The sequence below is a fragment of the Lichenostomus cassidix genome, chromosome Z, assembly GCF_008360975.1.
Source record: "Lichenostomus cassidix isolate B80296 chromosome Z, HeHo_3.0, whole genome shotgun sequence".
NCBI lineage: Eukaryota > Metazoa > Chordata > Aves > Passeriformes > Meliphagidae > Lichenostomus > Lichenostomus cassidix.
Genome location: NC_139511.1, coordinates 14,978,199 through 14,998,319, shown reverse-complemented (window position 1 = coordinate 14,998,319; position 20,121 = coordinate 14,978,199). Strand labels below are relative to the sequence as shown.

Genomic DNA, 20,121 nt, shown 5'->3' with positions numbered 1-20,121 from the left:
GTGTAGCTGGGTGTGTCACTAAGTCATGCTGTTTTGCACAAGGTTTCTTCAATTTGTACTGTGTTGCTTGTTAAACCACCTTGTGTCTATCAAGGATGGCAGCATGCTGCCAGTCCCTGGTTGCCATGTTTGTTGGGAGAACAGGAGATAAACGTATTCAAAGAGTCAGGAGATTTATACTTTTACTGATGTCTGTAGTAATGGCACTGTGTGCAAAAATTAAATATACTTGTTCCTGTTTACTGTAGAAAGGCGATCTATCATTTCAGTTTAAACTTAGCAGCATTTCATAGGAAAATGCAGGTTTCAACATGGAACTCAAATGTTTATATTGTTATTACAGCCCCAGCTAGTAAATACTCATCATTCTAAGTGTGATTTTAATATGGATATATAAAAATATTGCTGCCCATGGAAGAAAGGAAAATGGAAAGACATCCTAGTCTTTGGGCAAATTAATTTTTTTTTCCCGTGGTGCACTGCTATGGCCATGGAAGAAGTTGTGTTGCTGCTAAACTGTAATTGTTTCTGGTCATAGAAAAAAAGCAGTCATATAATAAGTAGTAGTACATAAAACAGAAGTTGAGTAGGGAGGTCAATAATCAGTATATGTCATTACTATAGTACAGTGTATTGCAGTAGAAACATGTTCCTGATAATATTTTTATAGATATATTCATGTTTTTCATACCTTATGTATATTGAGAGACATATTTATCAAAAGTCTGATTTTCTTGGTTTCCTTACAGTATTTGTTAGGCTGCGTAGGTGTTGCAGTAGATTTTTATGTTTACATCAGTGCTTTGATTGCACAGACGTATTCCTGTTCTGCATCCAAAATGCATCCTCTGCTTTTCAACCTGATGTTATTCTCTCCAAGGATCAAATCATTCCTCTGTCAGGCAAAAGAAGCTTTTGCTGGCCAAATAAAATATGTGTGATTTTTTATCATTATTATAAGCTTGGCGTTCAGATGGTTTCTGAACTTTCATAGGCTCTTGAAATCTTGAGAGTGATCCACTTGCTTGTGTTATGATGAATTATACTTGCACTAAGGTTACATTTGAATTTAATAGAGTGTATAAAATAAATGTACCTATGTGTTTCATTTTCATCTCTTCACTATTATACAAATTATGTCTCCTCTTGACGTTGTCTCCTAGAGGTTAGAAAATGTCACAGTGAAATGTCAGTGCCAGAAGGGAGATGAGAAATAGGCTCCAGCTCTTTAGGCAGACTAATAAACAATGTCCAAGAAGTAAAGTTTTCAGCTAACCATTTCTTCCATCCTGTTGGATTTGAAAATATACGCTCATGGTAACATCCTGATACAGAGTTACAGTTATTTCACATAAGTTGCATACCTCCCAATGCCCCACGTCCTTGGCATTACAATTACAGATACCTTTTTCTAGTACCTTACCATGTGGCTTGTCTCTCTGATGGGGGTACACAGGACCACAGGTGAAGAAATTCTGGCACAATAGCCCTATTTTCAAAAAAGTAGTTATTAAGATAGATCTGGAAAGGAGAACTACTCTTGGAAACCTATAGAAAACCTTGATTAATATGGTTACTATAATAAGCTAGAGTTACCTGCTTTATATGCCTTGTGCACTCTTCGCTGCAGCTCTCCTTAAAGTCATTCTCCTTGGAGTCATACTGTTAGTCACCAAGACAAACAGTGCTCATTGAAAGGGATTGCTGATTATTTATACTGCAGAGCTTAGCCGTCTCAAACTTTTACATTATTTGGGACGCTTTGTGTACAGAAATGCTGCATTAAAGTTTTAGGATGATTCTTTCCAAAGAATCATCCAAATCATCCTCTGTCCAAAGGCATCAGCTCAATGACTACTGTTGCCTATGCTGTATATAGAGATACAGCAACTTGAAGTTAAGTTTTAATGTTCCAGATCACATTTCCTCAACTAAACAATATTTCACCTGTTTCTGTTAAAATTCATAAGCTTATTACCTTCACTGGGGATTTTTTCTGAAATGACTTAGGGTTTTCACTCCATTTCTTTTTTCTATCCTTTGGTAATTCACAGCAGAAGAAAAATTTCTACCAATACATTGTTTTTTTATATTTTCATGCTGATATAAGTGTGGTGTGTTACTAGCTGTTATTTTTCCGATATTCAAAGATATTAATAAACAGCTTATGAACCATAGGTTGATCTGACTGGCATATGACTTTGGCTTCGGGCAATTAGAAAATTCTATTTTCTCTCCCGCTTTTTGTATTTATTTCCTGTTAAATAAAGGAAGTGCATAGCAACAATATTAAGTTAATATTTCAGTTCCACAACAGCTTTATTATATCACGTCTAGAGGCTGATCCAGAATGTGTGTTATGTACTTACCTTTATGCTTCTCAAGCACCTAAATACAGTGGGAAAAATCAAACTATGTAGAGAGCCTTTACAATAAAATCACATAGTTTTCTGTGTTTGAAACAAACCTTTGTGATATTTAGCAGTTAATTTTTTTTTAATTTGGTAATTAATATGGTACATTTCAGGCAGAAGAACTTTAGTAAATTATGCAAAAGTGTATGCTTTTTCTTTTTCTTCAGATTAATCAACGGTGGGCACTGAAATGTCTGCTAAAGTGGGCCTAATTTTTATCAGCTTCTTGACCAGACATTTGTGGTCTTATAGATGTCAGTGGGTGCAACAATGAGGGGAAAAAAGTGTGTATTCTTTTTTTCCAATACTAGCATTTCTCACTGTAATGAGCAGAAAAATAATTGGACAATGGAGCTATCAGTAAAAGGACACATTTTAACGTGAGTCAATGAATTATTTTATGGGACAAACTTTAATCTTGAAATGTGATTGTAGATAATTTGTGCTACCATCTGTCCATTTGGAATTCTTTTAGCCACTGCAGTCATTATACAGTAAGTACTGCTGTGTTTAACATTAACATTTGATACACATTTAATTTCTGTACTGCTCTGTGGTCCTTAGGGAGCTTTATTCTAGCGCTACATGAGAGAGACAAAGTATTGATCAGTTAACATTTCAGCTATGTATGTTGCAAAATTAATGAAAATGCCAGACAAAAATGTCAGAGTGCACAAAAAGGTAAAATTTAAATTTGGTAGTTTAATGAAAAGTTTAAGATGCGCATTATCAAAAATGTCCCCTTGCCTTTAAAGTACTTTTCATAACTGAGTAACTAAAGAGAACCTCATATTTTACTTAGAGGAGCACTAAACATGAAATATGAGGGAATATATAATCTTCAAAGTGTTTGGTGTCCCAAAATGGCCTCAGTAAAGTTCTTAGTTGCCTTTTTGAGCACTTAACTGTTACTCATAAAATAAATGTATTTCATTTCTCACTTGGAAGCAGAGTGCCCTCACCTGATCAACACACGTTAGCCTCAAATTAAAGCTTCCTATGAGCACACTTTCCTATTCCTGTTCTTATTCCTCTCATTCATTCTATACGTGTTCATGCATGCACACAGAAAATGCTTCCTTTCTTAGCCTTTCAAATATTGATAAAATGACTCTCCCTGCATCCAAGTCATTTGTCAGGTCTAACTCACCTTCACTTTGTCTTCTAATATTACAGAATTCATGTGTGAAAATGACATAATAGTGTCCCTAGTTTTTGATTAAGTGTTAGTTCTCTTCCACAGATGCCATTTAGTTGTGGAGGTGTCACATTAATTAATTGAAAAGGAAACAGGGTTGAAAAGACCTGTTTCCTAGAAGGAAATGAGACAGTAAAGCAATTTTGTCAACTTGCTTAGCTTTTCCCTATTAAAAAGGCAAACAATCACTACTGTGCATTTTGGAAGCAGTGTTCACTCACAGAACATAAAGGACACAGGTTATTTTTTCAGAGAGACTTGATAAACACCATCAAAACTTGGAATGCACTTGTCTTAATTATTACATATTTTCCCTTTTTTCACACTTGGATTGTAAGAGAATCAGAATTTTCAGATGTATTTTAAAACTTGTAGATGTTCCCATCATGGATACCATTACTGAGGATACAGCCTTCAACCTATTTTTTACTGAAACTGGGTGAAGTGTATCATCAAATTATCTTTGCCACCTCTTGTCTAGAATTTGAAATTTGAATAAGTGCTGGTAAGGTAGCAGCAAAAGCTTTTTTTATCTCCCAAAAAAAGCCTTTCCAAAAATGGTTGTTGCTGTCAAAACTGCCTGTTCTCCAAAGAGAGATTTGCAGAGGAAAAGTGACATAGCAATGGCAAGGCCAGGATCAAGATTCATTTCTGATGCAGGTTACACACCTGTGCAAGTCTTTCAGCTTTTTGTCAGCTCTATCCTCACCAGTACATTAGAAAAAGTAGACCAGACTGTTGTGGGGTTTGTTGGTTTTTTTTTTTCACAAAGTAAAGCAGAAAGAAAGAAAGGTGGTCTAATTTCTGTTTCCTCTTTCCTAATTTTCTGTATATCAAGCACAACTAATATTGGACCTCTGCAAAATTACAGTGGAATTTGAGCTTTTGCAGCACTTAGCTATACTTTGTGCCAGGTTTTAGAAGGTGGGATAGGAAAGTAAAAAATAAAGAGCAGAACCTGGTATATATGACCATAGAGATCCATTAGCTGTTTATACTGAAGGAACATACCAGCACCAGCTATGATTAAAAAAACGCCTCTTAACTATAAGAAATGAGGAATGACACTGGTGTGGAAAAACTGGTGTCATCAGTCCATATGTTTTTTTTCACAAATTGTGTGTTTGCAAATCTGATACAAAGAAAGACTGGGGGGTATTTATATATGTAAAAGCTTCTTCTGGTATTTTATTTTGTTTATAAAAAGTCACTTTCATTTGACTTCCTTCACAGAGTGAATGCATACTTGCTAAACCAGTTTAGCAGTGAGATTAATTGCCCAAGCACAGACCTGGTGCCATTTTCAGTAATGTAGAGCATCCTGTGTGCTGCCCAGCTGCTGTCCCAGAAGAATATGTGTCTGTCTTAGGTTCTCTGTCATTTCTTCCATCACCATCCAGGTGACTGGGGTGCCCACCCGAGGGTGTCTAAAATGGCACCAGCTCTACCTTTAAGCACTTTAATTGCTCCCCTAGGTGTTTATTTTACCTGCATATATATTTTAGATACCTAACTAGATGCTGTCCTGAGTTTCTTCATAATCTTAAGGTGTTTAATCTCAAAAACACCTATGCAGCGTGGGAAATTACTTTCCTTATTTTGTGATTTATCAAACAGGAATAGACTGTTCATTAAACCAGCACAGCAATGGTGTCCTAAGTCTTAGATTGTTTAATCACTGCCAGACCATTCTTCCCACCTGTTTTCCCAAGAAAGCTGACAGCATTCTGCAAGTATTTAATTATCAAATCTTTTCAAATACTATTACAGTTTGATACACCAAGAAGTCTGAGACATGAAAATATGATTGATGAAAAATTGTAGAAGCTTACAAAAACTATTATTTACTCTTCTGTATTTAGGATTAAAAGAACTAAAAAGTTGTGAAAATAAGCTTAGATTTTCTGCTAAGCAGTGATGTGACCAGAAATCTGGGCTGCCAGTTTGTGTGAGTTACGGTCTTGCTCTGCAGTATGTTTCTGATAACCCAAGGTGTGTACAAGGCAATCCCCCACTGCCTGGTGTTACTGGAAGGGTTGCAGAGTGGACCATTGGACCCCCAAAAAGGGCTTGTGTTGCATCACCAATTCTTACTTGCGCTCTCCTCAAGTGCATAAAAATGTCCTGAATGAAAAACTTTGCATTTGAAGGAATCCAGACATCATTGATACTGAATTTAGGTGATTACTAAGTAATTTGGGTGTTCTAAGGTAATTGTGTACCCTATCATTCTCAGGCTCCCTGAGGTGCTATTCCACAGTCATTGCAGGAGATCTTGGCCCTTTAAACTTCCATGACTTAGATACTGCACATGACTGAGTTATAAGATATCTTACTTTTTCATCATCTATTAATGATAAGTCGTATGAGAATCAACACATTATAAAATGATGTTACCAAGAGTGTTTTACTTCCTTTTTATTTTAGTATCAGTAGGTATTATAATGGTTTGCGTTGAAGTGAAGGGACTGCAGGGACACACTGATTTCACTGGGCCATTCAGTAGTTAAAATGATGTAATGGTTTTGACAAAAGTAGCAGTGTAGTAACAAAAGAAGCAGATATGTTGTATTTTGGTAAGAAAAGCCCAAGTAAGGTAAATCTGACATAGAAGCAATGCTTTGAATCTTTTGAAAATACAGCATGCAAAAGGCTTAGAAAGGATAGCATGTTCAGAAATTAAACTACCGGTTTCTTCCTATTGCTCCTTAAGGAATCTTTAGCATACTTATCCCTAAAGAGTAGTTGTTTGTTTAGTAAGTGTGTAGCTGGTAGGTGATGACATATGTGTCTGGGTGGAAGAATTAAGAAAAAACCCAGTTCTTCTCAATGTGCTGGATTTTACTGGAGTGGAGTGTGAGGTGCACTTCCAATGCAAGAAGCTTTATTTCCAGTGGAACTCCACTGAGGTTTAGGCAGGCAAGTCCTGTGAAAGCACTGAGATTTTACAATTGTTTTTGTGAATTAGGGAAACTTCCTTGTGACACAGTGTGACAAAGCCATAGCACTAGAAGTTGTCCCTTGCTTGGGATAATGCATCTGGACGGAGCAGATGGTCTTAATGTCAAGGGGACAAATTTCTGAAGTACAGTGTTACAGAAAAAAGCTTAAGAAGTTTACAAATGGTGGATATTTTTACTTATAAATTAGTATGAGTTATACAGCAGTTTATTATAATAACTTTTATTGTATAGTTTCAGTCAGTGTTAATGGCGTTTTCACACAGGTTGTTTTCCATCCCTGAAAAATTAGAGTTAAATCAACTTTTTAAAAAAAAATATGTTTTCCTGAACTACTTTTCTGTGTGCTTTTCCCCCATCTGTCCCAAGGCAGCACCTGCAGATCTTGGTGACAAGGATGAATCATGCAGATTACTATCAGGACAGAATGTTTTCTTAAATATCTCAGTTAAAGGGCAAATTTGTGGTTGCAGTTTTGTGAAGAAAATCCTCTTGCAGCTTTAGCCAAATTACTGGTAAAGCCTGCATGTTTGCAATGGCCTATCTTGCACAGTAACAACTTGTACCAATGGTCATGACAATATAAAGAGGAGCAAAAACTGCCTCAAAGATCGTTTTAGTTATGTGTCAAACCAAGAAACAACGTTTTCTAGATAGTTTTTTAATGCGTGAAACACTTAAGAGTGTGGACAGGATGTTAAATTTTTACCAAGTGTCATGCTTAAATGATTTAACTTCTGCAGGTAAGGAGAATTCCAGTTGATCTTGAAGTAAAAAGCCTGTAAATATCATACCCACTTGTTTGATAAAAGCAGCATTTTTCTTTTTTTGGCTTATTTACTTTTCAAAAGGAAAAAAAAATGTATTTATACCCCAAATCTGTTTAATATTTTGCAATAAACAAGGTGACATAATTTAAGAGCATTGTTTATTTTGGGTTCAGTGGTAGATTGTGTTTATTCCAGGGTAAGTATTAACACTTATCCAGTAGAAATAACTAACATTGTGGCCCCAGTGGTTACTAAAGAGAAAAAAAATTAATAGCTGAAAGCCAAATGGCTGCAGTTGATATTGAATAGACTTACAACTGTATGGCAGATCTGTGGGTTTTTACATTTCCATGAATAGCATCTAAACTTTTACTGTACTCTGAAGTTGCAAGAGATAACATATTTCGGGGGATACAAATTTCCGGGGATACAAGTACTTTATGGAGAACCCACTGATTTTCAAAAACAAAAAATTGACATAATTTAGTCTTATTTATTTGACACTGACCACTGCTCTCACAGCTGCTCTTTGCACTGCGAAGTTATCTGGTGAAACTGGTGTTATGTAATCGGAACTTCTATTATTTCCTTACATTTTCCCTCAGTTCTTAAGTGCACGGTGTCTTTAGCTGTTCTGGCTCTGTTTTGTTCTGGTGCTCACTTACAAGGCAGAGAAAAAAATCTCTTCTTTATCTCAGACTAGAAGACACAGGTGCATGCATTTGAATCTTTACGTTCCAATGACAAATTCTTCATTTTCAAGGAAAAGTGTGTTTTTAATAATTAAACCCAGCTAATTCCTTTGAAGATGAGTGATCAATACTGCAAGGGATACCAATAATGTTTATATAAGTATGTTTTCCTTATAAAAGAAAGACTGATCAATTTTTGCTTGGTATACAATATTCCTTTTGCTCTTTTCTCTTGAAGAGAAAATAATACCAGCAGATAATGTGCTTCTTTAACATGAGTTAAATTTAAAAGTAAGTTTTTTAATATTTGCCAGATTATTAATTACTGCTTGCTTAAAGTACCATGTTAGCAGAGGGATTCTGAGTTAATAAACACATCATAGAATTAGTATATAAAACACAATATACTTTTCCCAAGACAATGATTGCCAGCATAAGACCACATTAACAGCACTTAATGCTTATTCCTTAAATGTGCTTGATTTTCATCTGTTGGAAATAGTACCATAATATTGTAGCAAGAAAACATGGAATTGTATTGGAGTGATTTATTTTACAGTGGAGGTAACTAACACCTTGTTTGAGCTTTGTTTCTGTGTTATATCACTCCCTTCATAGCACTGCAGCTTCACATCAGCCTGAATAGGGGCTTTAATGCTGAATATTAAGCTTCTTTAACACAAATCCAGTGAAAGACATTAAAAAAAAAGTTATTTCTTCATCACAGCCTATTAGCTGGAACATTTGGAAAATAACTTCAATGTGCTGGTAGGTCTTTTTAATATAGTATTTTCACATTCAAGAATCGCTTTGGGTGTGATTTATGGAGTTTTAACCTTATAAGACATTTCTGCTTTGCTCCAAGGGTGCTTCAGGTTTTTATTAGCTACTTAGATTTCATCAGTATGAGCAAGATACATCTCTATAAATTACTGATTCACTCTAGAGCATATTTCTTTGCATCAGAGGTGAGGGCTCCATCAGCCCTATCCAATGGATGGTGGGCCAGTCTGGAATTACCTACCACAGCCTGGGCTGCCCACCCAGGTCAGGCACCCTCCTGCCTCGCCTCTGGAGCACCTGCACACCTGCAAACTGAGCCATGCCCCATTCAGCCCTGCAAGAACAGCTCTATTGTTGCATTTTCTGGGGGAAAATTATTCCAGCTCTACTTCTGAATTAAAAGCAAGGCTGTTATTACTCAAGGGATGTTAGGCCTCACTGCTTTTTTGAGAAAACAAATTTGCTGTAACTTTATCTGTAATTTAGTACCGCTTGGTTGCAAATAGAGTCTACATTGTATAGAATGCAAGACAGAAGTAAGGGTTTGTTAAAGCCATGAAATGGTTGGCTGACGATTGTATTTCCAAAAGCAGCCTTATCAAAGTCATAAGTTAAGTAAAAAAAAAAAAACCCAACCAAAACCAACCCAAACTCCATACAGTAAACAACAACCAAAAAAAAACACTTAAGGAAAATGCATTCATTGCAGCTTTACCATTAACCATCTATTTTGAGTTTGCTTCAAACATAGTGTTAAATATAGTGTTTTTGTCTATATGGAGAATATACCAAAATTGCAGATTTACCAGAAGTTAATGTACATTTGCCCTGACCAACAGCCTTCTCAGAAAATAGTCATGGTAAAGGCTACTCAGCTCTTTTTCTACTTGTTTTTTGTTTGGTTTGGTTTTGCTTTCTCACAGTACATGTAGCAGAGCTTTTCTGTTCTCAAGTGCCACCTTCTTGCAGAATATGATATCAAAATGCTTAAATACAGTTTTTCTTTTATTGGTTGATTCTTGAATGTCAGGATTTCGTAGGAAGAAATAGTACTGCTTAAAACCTTAGTCCTGTATGCATAGCCCTTGCAAATGATGCTGTTGAGGCTGGCCCAAATCAATTGAATATTGTATTCCATCAAAGTTCATTTTTACAATCATGTGCTCATTCACTGCCTTACGTCCTGATTAGGCAGCAAATGTAGAAACTCTCTCTTTTTGGGTTTTTTTTTTTTTAATAGGAAAAAACCCCAATCCGGTTGTAGGAGTTTGATCTTGCTGATTAGCAAAGTTAAAGTTAAGAACTTAATGTGGTTTCTAATCATCTGGCAGCTGTCATTAGTGAGTGACAATGCAGCTAATCCCCCCTTCCTCCCCTCCCTGACACACAAGCCTCCTCCTCCATTCTCCCAAAAGCAGCAGCAGCCACCTCCGGGCACACTCTCGGCTGAAGCTGGGAGCAGGGAGTATGTATCTGACCTGGGATCTGAACCTGGGAAACTCTGGTTAGTATGCTTCATTGTCTCCGGATCACTGCGCTCACCCTTCTGCTCCTTTACTTACAATGTCTAATATGCCTAATTTGAATTAAATTATTTTAATTAAATCATTCCACTCTTTCTCACAGTGCAAGACAGTTAAGAGCTGTAGCTGGCAGTGTTATAAATCAGATATCCCCCCTTGACTGGGCCAAAGTTAGTGAGCCAAAGATGGCTGTGGAGTCTGGCATAGGTAGAGCAAAAAGTGTTTGTGAAAAGGATCAGCACTTACACTGGAACTGTGAGATACAGCAGTTACCTCTATAAGCATCAGTAGCATTCCTGCTGGTATTTTTCCCTCAACATTGTGCCACAAGCAATGGGTTCACAGTTTGCAGAGAAGGCAAAAGGCTGAGAAGGGAGTTTGTGGTTTCTGGATGAAAATAAAGCTCGTCTTAGTTTATCTCTGATTTAAGCAGTGCTGTCATTTGCCAGTCAGAGAGTGTAATGAATGCCTGGCTGCATCACCAGAGTTTTTCATAGATAACTCCTCGACAGCTGATGACACTGCACATGGAACTCTTGTATTTATTTTCTTTTCTGCAGGCATCCATTCTTTCTCACATCCTTCTATTAAAAATCCAAAAATCCTTCTCACCCAAGATGCAGAGAGGAAAACCCTGAAAAATTTCTATTGCAAGAAGAGTGTTTTAAAGCAGGGATGCCTGTGCTCTGAAATGTGATTATTGACTATTTAAATTCTGTTGCCTACCTGGCAGCAGTTCTTTGAGACCACTTTAAGATCTGGATGGTAGAACCAGGAACCCCAATACCTCTGAAGTACAGGACTTGCTCTATGATGTATCTCATTTCTGCTGACTTTTGATTTTTAGAACTGATAGTCAAATATAAAATACATAGGTTAAAAAATGACATATTATTTCTGGGTCACTTTCAATGTTGACCTGCATGATAGCTGCATTTTTTTAAGTTAATGCAGTTTAAAAATAATTTTAAGTTTCCCAACACGAATGAAAGAAGTGAGATAACGGATTTGCAAACAAAAGCTTTATTGATTTATGACAAGTAATCCATCTTTTTGCATTAGTGTAGCATTCTACCCCAGATAATTTTTCATAATTGATAATTTGTGAGTCATATATGTTATCTATTCTTTTATGGGCTTCTAAATAGTGAATGATGTCAAAGGTCATCAAGCATTCATAAAGGAAATGTTTTTTATTTTATTTTTTTAGTTTTGATCAGTGTTGTGAAGAACTTTGCGAACATTTCAGAGAAAAGTACAAAGAAAAAATTAGTAGGTGTTTTCCTGGAAGGATCTTCATGCAAATACTGTTACAGCAATTCAAAGAAGGAATTAATTTTAGGATATACACAAAGTACTGTAGCAGGGTAAAAATGTTTAAGTCAGTTATGATTTATGTAATAGTGGTTAGGCTTAAAAGTTGGAAATGCTTGTATTGCATATACATGAAGCAAAATTAAGAGTGATATTTGCACGTAACTGAATCATTTTGAATTCTTCCATATCAGAAATATTTTTGCAGTAATCCACAAGCAATTGTTTTCCTTTCACCATGAAAGGTGTTTACAGACATCTGCTATCCCCACTGTTTGGAAGAATTTAATATTGGCTACAGGTTAAGAAAATCTAAGAATGGAAAAAAAAAATCTTTGCATCTGAAATAATAGAAGGCACCAAAATGGGGTTACATGTTGATGCGTATTTTGTCACAGGCAAGTTATTAATAAAAGAATTTGAGCATATAATTTAAAATTTAGTTGTCATAATGAGAAATCTAGTACGAACTTTTCCCTACTGCTATTTTTCCAGCTACCCATGAACATTACCACTAACTGCTCATTGACTTTCTGATTAAAAATTGTGAGAACAGAATAAAATATGAATAAGTTCAATTAGTGGGAAGGGCAACTTGAACTAATTTATAGATAACTCTATAGGAGGCATTATGTTTAAATGAGTCAAATATTAATTTCACAGTAAAGTTGTTATAAATATCCTGCCACAGTTTGTGTGGTTTTCTCTTCAACAGTCATTTAAATGTATTCTGAAGAGTTTAATTATAATGTGATATGTCTGTTAAAAAATTATTCAGATTATCTACATAAACAAAATAAAATTGAGATTATTTAATTGTGATGTAATTGTATTATATGTAGAATAATGTATGTGTAGAATTACGACACTGTAGACTTTTTTCCCTCCCTGATTTCTAGAAATAAGAATAGGAGTAGCTGATAGGTTTTGGTAAAACCATTCTTGAAATTTCATCTGAAAATCATTAATAATTGAGTATTTTGCACAATAATTTGAATCTGAAATCAGTACCAATATCAATAGGATCTTGTCCTTTAGAGATATTCTAGTTGTTTTAGAATAAAGCAGAAGATATGTATTGTTGCTGAACACTATTTTGTTCTATGGCAAACATCAGTACCATTGGTTCTTCTTTGAGGTTATTTTTTATTTATTTTTAAGCTTATTTTGTGGTTTATTTTTTTGTAATAGTGTTTTTAGCCAAGCTGGAATTAGCTAATTATGTATCCTAATTATTCCACAAAAGTGCTTTAATCTAGATTACCTGTTCATCTGAGACAGTAAACTGAAGCACTTTTTCAGTTTGTCAGGTAATTGATTTTGAATGTCAAAATTACTTGATACAAATAAAAACTTATGTGAACATTTAGCCCTTAAAAAGAATTCAGGATTTGGATAAATGGACAGAAAAGAAAGTCTCATTTTAAAATTCATGCTTTTATAGCATGGCGAGGATTCTAAAATGTACATAATTTTACTTGTGACAGGGTGCTGTCTTTTTGCCACTATAGATAGGAAAAATACAGCCTTTAAATACAGTACTGCTGAATTACATACCTGAAATGAAAAATATTCTTAATTATTACTCTATTAGGTAATACAAAATGCATTTAATAATATTTATCTTTTTATTTTCTATTTTTATACTACTTTTGAAACTGCTCTCCCCTCAAAAAAGGAAAAGAAAAAAGGATGTCAGAATTTTCTTGAATGGCAGAATGTATTAGTTTTCAATTGCATTGCTTGCCTTAGTGTTAGCTGAAGGTAAATGCAAGAGAATGCTGCTGCTACTGCTTTACCATTATCTGTTGGATGTACACTGCAGCGGTGTGTACCGGGCAGTGGGCACACCTTTGTTCCTAAAAGTTAACAAACAGAGCCTGTGCTTATAAATTCGTATCATTACATTCATTCAAATCAGTAGGTCTATCCCCAAGAGTAAATCTGCACATATGCATAAGTATTTGCCATATCTGACCTGCCTGGGGGAGACAAATGTGTAAAAGATGCAGGGAGGAAAAAGCATGCTCTTAGATTAATGCACCTTCCCAAGCACAGTTGCACTGTGTTAATGAAGCATTGCTTATACAAGAGGTATAGGATAGATACATTTTTAATAGGGTACAAATACTTCATGTCTGGTACTTACTATATTTGCAAGACCAAACATTAATTGTGATCTTTAAATGTAATCTTTCGATAGTTGTGGCCAAGTTTGTTTGTAAATAAAAATATGCCTGAAATATCAGAAAGGCATAGAGCTTGTTTAATTTTTGTTGCTTAAAAAAGAAAGCCTTTTTTAAATAGTATTGTGCATTATTTAAATAAAGGAACTCAGAAAAATACCGACACTATTGTAAGATTTAGAATTGAATTGGGTTAACTGAAAATCTTTGATATTATGGATTTTAAAAAGTTTTGGTAGAACATATGTTATTTAGCCTGAAATTAAGACGTATTTAGTTTAGCGGTAATGCTAGTTCTGTCCTATTTTCACATAAAAATGGAATCCTTTTTCCTGCGCTTCCCTGCATGTCATTCTGCGCTCAAGCCTGTAGGTAGCACCTTTGCATCACACAAAAATCATTGCCTTTCCTGAGAGACAATTACTATTTAGGTGGGGAAGTCTTTACATGTGCAGACCTCTAAATGTAGCTAGTAGTATTTGCATAATTTCCAGACTTTGATGACAATATGTGATCTTAAAACAGCAGATAACTCTCATGAGGTACCTCAGAGGTACAATGTTCTCTTACAATTATTTGTTTTAATGTACTGTCCATCAGGCATTAATAAATGAACATAATTCTGCATTTCTATTTCACATTTTCATCTCTGTTCTGCAAATTAGATGACACTAGTGGTCTCTTTTATCTGCTGAGTAAGATAAACTCTATGAATTTAAGCAAACTCTGTTCATTGTTCTTCCTTTGGGCTTGATCCGTCACTTACACCAGTCAGCAGCTAACCTTAGAGGTTCTGGCTACTGACTTGGTGGGCATGGAATTTCACCAAAACCACTGCAATGCAGGATCAGGCCACCCCATGAGAATACCAACCTTGCTGTCAGTGCTGGGGAGGTGGCTTATTAAGAATGCTGCTATTACTTGCTTCTTCAACTTCAATATGCAATATCAAAAAAATGTAATATATACATTATTTTTAAATCTGTGGCTGTTCTGCAAATAATCTTTAGAGTTCAACATTTTTCTTTTTTTCTTTTTCCTCTCACGTATATGTTTCATCATATCACTGCTCCCATTTCTAGAACCCAGTGATAGTCTATCATCTCTTAAAATGACAGTTTGTTTTGCCTTGGAGTTGCTCTTATGTCACATAATGCAGAATGTCTCTACGTTTATTATTTTTCTCCTAAGATGTCATAACAAAGGAGGTCCAGTTATCTATCACCCTTACCCGTGATCAGAGTGTGCTGAATAAAACTGCTGATATTTATTTGATTGTACTGAGATGGTGCTTAATTTTAGTGAGAGTCAGTAGATAGGGTTTAAAAAGAAAAAAAAATTCATACAAAGCTCTTGTTAATGTACAAGTTAATGGTTTTGTCTGTGTGCTGGACTGGGATATTTGAGAAGGGAACACTGAATGTCTGAGAGAGCCTCCCATGAGCAAGATGTTTTTTAATCGTATTGTCTGAATGCTTGGTTGTGTATTAGAAGAAGCTAAGTGTGATGCAGGTGGGAGGGAACTAACCTTTGACTCACTGTAGCAGCAGAAAAACATCAGGACTATCAGCATGGGAGTTTCCAGCCTTTCCCTTTCTCGCTAGAATAGAAGGCATTTTTGTTGTGGATGAGAGCAGCACGGATTGAATTCCCACATGCACTGAGCCACTCTTTGTCTGGGTTGGGTCTTGTTTTGTTTTGTTTTGTAAAATGCAAACCTTTTCATCTTTCAAATTGTTACAGGAACCCAAGCAAGCATTAAAAAAAAAAAAAAAGCTGAGAGGAAAGTATTTTTTAGTGGTTGCTTTGCCTGGGAAAATGCTGCATGATTAACAAGGAAAGCTGACTTATTTCGGAAGGCTCTGCTTCAATTTGTTGTGTTAGTGGCCAAGTTAGAAAGATACTTGTTGTCCATAGCAAATGCTCATATTGTAACTCGTAAGGCAAGGAAGTAATTTTCCAGCTTGGGGCACCACAGAAAAGCAGGATGCCCAGGATGAGGACCCTGTCATGACTGACTATTGTCAAAGCAAAGCAAAGCATATACTGGTATAGACAGCAGAAAAAAAAAATGTTAGCATGAGGATAATATGCTACTCCATACACACATTAAGAAAAATCTTGTGTTAGTAATCGTTTATTTTTTTTACCATCCTGTTAGATCCTCACAGCAACACACATCTCTATGTAAGGTATTTTATATGCAGGTCATACATAGGTATAAATTTGTGTAGCAAGGGAAAAATAAGGGGTACAGGCATGGCTGGTAGTCCTTTTTTGTGTATATTGCTCTCTCTTTTTAAGTTCTCAGTGTGTGGAAAAATAAGGCTACACTTATTTCCTACCTAAGCATGATAGGAAGCTGTTTAACTGCTTGTCTGGAGGATGAGCTGTAAGTTACCATTTTTAACTTTTTCATAGTTAGCTAATAGTAGATAGAAATCTGTTGGGTTCTGTGGCAGAAAGATTACAGAAAAACACACTTATATGCCTCTACAGTAGATTCCTCTAAAGAAAATCTCAAGTGAGGGTATAAACAAAATTACCGTATGATAAACTTATGCTAAAATTGCTATAGTGCAATTTTGATCTTTTCTGTTTTCTCTTTCTGCTTTTTTTAAGTGAACTGATTGGTCTTTAGGAATTATTCAGAAGGTGTATGTACAGTGTAGCTGTGATTGAGCATGTGTTTTGGCAGTACAAAACTTGCATTTCACAGATATCAATATCTTAGGAATAGTATCTTCAGAAAAAAAGGCATTTTGAATGTTTGAGATAATTTAAAGTTTACCTGGTAATCTATTTTAAGATGTTCTGTTCTATGATGGCATTCTACCAATTAGATCAAACTCTTTTTCAGTAAAGGGCAGACTCAGTACATGTGAATGTCTTTACCTGAAATATGCCTTCTCTTGGGGAAGAATATCTACTATTATCAGGAAAGTCCACTGAGCAAAGAACATGCAATTTGTCACTGTCAAGACACAACATCAAATTTTCAAAGGAAAAAAGGGGAATGCAATCACGAGCTTTCGTGAGGTACTGTAGTCCTACTCTTAATATGTTTTTCTTTTTGAGTTCTGACATGGATAAACATTACTGAAGTACTTTTCTAGGGGATTACTGGTATTACTTTGTTGTATGATGTGAAAAGCCCACAGCCTAATTCTGTTCTCATAAGGCTATTTTTACATCAGGATTTTGCCTGTGTTTAATTCTTTACTTGCTTATGCCCTTTTAAATCAAGTTTTAGGTATTTTGTTGCTTCGGCTAGTTTGCTGGGGCAGACTGACAGTAGGGGAGAAGGAATGACAGGTTTTAGCAGTAACACTTTTCATTCAGTTAGATGGGTTCTAACAGGGTCTTGAAGTAACTGCTTTCTGGATTCCTGACATCGGGAAGGCTGTTGCTGGGCTTCCACCACCACATGCATTTCTGTGATTTATGTTTATTGTCCCTGCTAAGAAAGGGGTTTCCATTTCCTACAGTTGGGATGCTCTTGCATGAAGAAGTGTTGTGAAATAAAGATTCAAGAGAAGACAACTGAAGAAGCTTACAGCCCATTCTTTAATTTTGGTGTGGTGGTTTTAGAGTGGGATGTAACCACTGCTCTGTTTTTTGCTGTCTGTTCTATATAGACATACATATAGCAAAACAGCTAAATATATATGTATGTATAAAAATAGCTCTTTATATATACATATAAACAGCTGGATCCTATCCAGTTAATTCTGCCTTCATCAATGAAAGGTCACGTTTCTTTAACCCATTTGTCTTGAGAAGTCTGTTAACTGCCCCTACTATAGAAACACCTATTTGAAAAACAGCACAGAGATTAGCTTGGAAACATCACAGATCTTACAGGTTACTACAAGTTCTTATGTGAAACGTTTTTCTTATACCACTGTGTCTTGGTTTAAAAGACACACGTCTTGCCAGAATGTCTGCCAAGGAAGTGGAGAACCTTCCTGGAATGGAAAGAAAACCTCTCCCTCTGAATTATTAAAACTTCCCAAATCACGGGGCTTCCAGGCAAAAATGTAAGAAAAGAAATTATAGCTGTTTACTGGAAAATAAATCTAGAACAGAGCAGAACAGAACAGAGCCAACGCCGTAACAGGAGTTTCCCCGTTGGGCGCTGCTGTGGCTGTGAGCGCGGCAGGGCGCTGCAGTGCCGGGCTGGCCAGCGGCAGGGGGCGCTCTGCCGCGGAGCCCGTCGGGGCGATGGCGGCCTGCGGCACGAGGCACGGCGCTGGGCTGATTGCCCTGAGGCTCACGCAGGCCGTGACCAGGTAGCCGCAGGGAGAAGCAGAGAAAGTGGGCAGATTTGGTCACAGTGCCCAGTTGCAGCGTAGCAAAGTCCTGGAGCCAACTACAATCCCGCAGCACCCTGTGACCGCTCTGCTCCGTGCCCAGATGGCAGGCAGAAGGAAGGCACCCCCAGCTGCCCAGCAGAGTTTGCGGTCAGCCCCACCGCCTTTCGCGGCTTTGCGCCACAGCTCCCAGAAGAACCCAGCGAGGGAGCCCACCCGCCAGCCGGGACGGCCAAGCCCCAAAACTACTCTGCTGAAGGCCAGAGGGTTACCTTGGCACCTGTTTGTGGCAGTGTGATGCGATGAACCTGCCAGAGCTCTCCATACCCACGCTCACTGCGCCGCCTGCAGAGGCGTTACCCTCTCGGCCTGCCTCATGGCAGCACAGAGGTGCTGCTGCTGGCTGTGGCTGCCGTTCTGGTTTGGCTGGAGCCAGAATGGCCATGATGTCTGCTGCGCAGTGGCCCTGGCCCCGGCGGTAGGTTTCCAGGCAGCATGCCTCGTCTCCAGGGCAGATTTTGGGGTAGCTATCCAATGCAACCTCACCATCTCTCTAAACGCTAAGTGGACTGTATTGAATAAATTTAGCGAAAACATCAGCAAGAATACGGTGTCTTTAGCATCCAGGGGGAATTTAAACCCTTCAAAAGCTGTTGTGGTGGGCCTGAAAGTGGGTGAAGGATTGGAAGAAAACACCCCCCTGCATTCCTCCCCAAAATCGGTCCCAATTATTAGGGAGCCCCTAAGGACAGGAAGTTGAGCTGTGATAGATAGCCACATGCACACATTCCAAAAGAGGTTTAGAAGCATTGAATTACTAACCCAACTGACCCATTCTACAAACTTGAGAACAGTCACAATGGTCGTAGTTTTAGGGCCCTTGTTTAGATACTGATCCACAAATGGAAAAGAGGTGAACGTGGTCATCTGCCAACTGAACTGGGATAAGCTGGACCGCATGGTGATGGCTAATGAGGTTTCTATATCCAGTACACAAATGGGTTACCCAAGAACGGTTACTAGTTTTTCACCCGTTCCTCTCGAGCCCTACCTTGGGTGCCAATTAATGTCATGGTTTAAAAGAAAAATGTCTACCAAGGAACCTTCCTGGAATGGAAAGAATTCCATTCCAGTCCTCCCTTCGAATTATTGTAACCTCAGAACTCGAAGGGCTTTCAAGCAAAAATGTAGAAAACAAGAATAACAGTTCTTTACTAGAGAGATACAGTAATAATCTTTGGGCCTGAGTGCTCTGGGATACCTTAGCATTATGACTCATCCTTAGGACATGTGTATGCTGAAGGACACTTTTTAGTTTAGGAGGGTTATTTAGATTTGTTTCACATTCTTATTCAGTAAGTAGTTTTCGTCCCCTCTGCCTTTAGCAAAAATGCACATGGTACACTCACATTTTCTGGGGTCTCAAGCCAGAAGTCAATGCCAGGCTCCTTGCCTGTGCTTTTGGTGAGACAGCAGACTCAGTGTCAGATCCTGAGTGCAGTGTTGCTGAGCCAGAGGTGCCTGGAGACTGGCTGTCACTCGCTCAAGCTAGCCGTGCCTCTGTAGCCATTCTTTTTTGAGGAAGACAAGTGCAGAAGTCGACACCAGAGCACATTCCAGAAGTGCTACAGATACTACTTCAGTTTTCCTTGGATACTTCTGTGACCCCTCCTCAAGATTCTTGGTTTGCAGTCTTGCTCTTACTATTCGTGGGGGTGTGAGCCATCTTCAGCAGTTTTTTTTTCCAATTGTATCTACTTTATTACTTTTCAGTAGTATCTGTGAATTGTCCATGAAATCACTAGACTCACATTAGCAGGCCAGAAATGTGTGAAATCTCTGGAGTAATTTCAGTTACTATTTAAGAATAGTAAAGATGTTTCATAAGTTTTGTAGCTGTGAGCATTTGGAGATATGCTTTCATGTTCTACTTTTGATATGATGAGTTATTTTTCTTGTGTGTGTCTG

At 37.3% G+C, this 20,121-nt stretch overlaps 1 protein-coding gene across 6 annotated transcripts in view; it reads left to right on the top strand.

Moving 5' to 3' along the window:
- Positions 1–20,121, top strand: part of MCTP1 (multiple C2 and transmembrane domain containing 1) — a 215,131-nt gene that overhangs the window by 120,508 nt on the left and 74,502 nt on the right. The window contains exon 16 of one of the 6 annotated variants that reach the window (XM_085041941.1): positions 1,164–1,910. The exons of the other annotated variants lie outside the window; for them this stretch is intronic. Within the exon in view, the coding sequence (XP_084898067.1) occupies positions 1,164–1,217 (54 nt within the window). The 3' untranslated portion in view covers positions 1,218–1,910. Of the gene's footprint in view, positions 1–1,163; positions 1,911–20,121 lie in introns of those variants that run through there. 6 annotated transcript variants of the gene reach the window in all.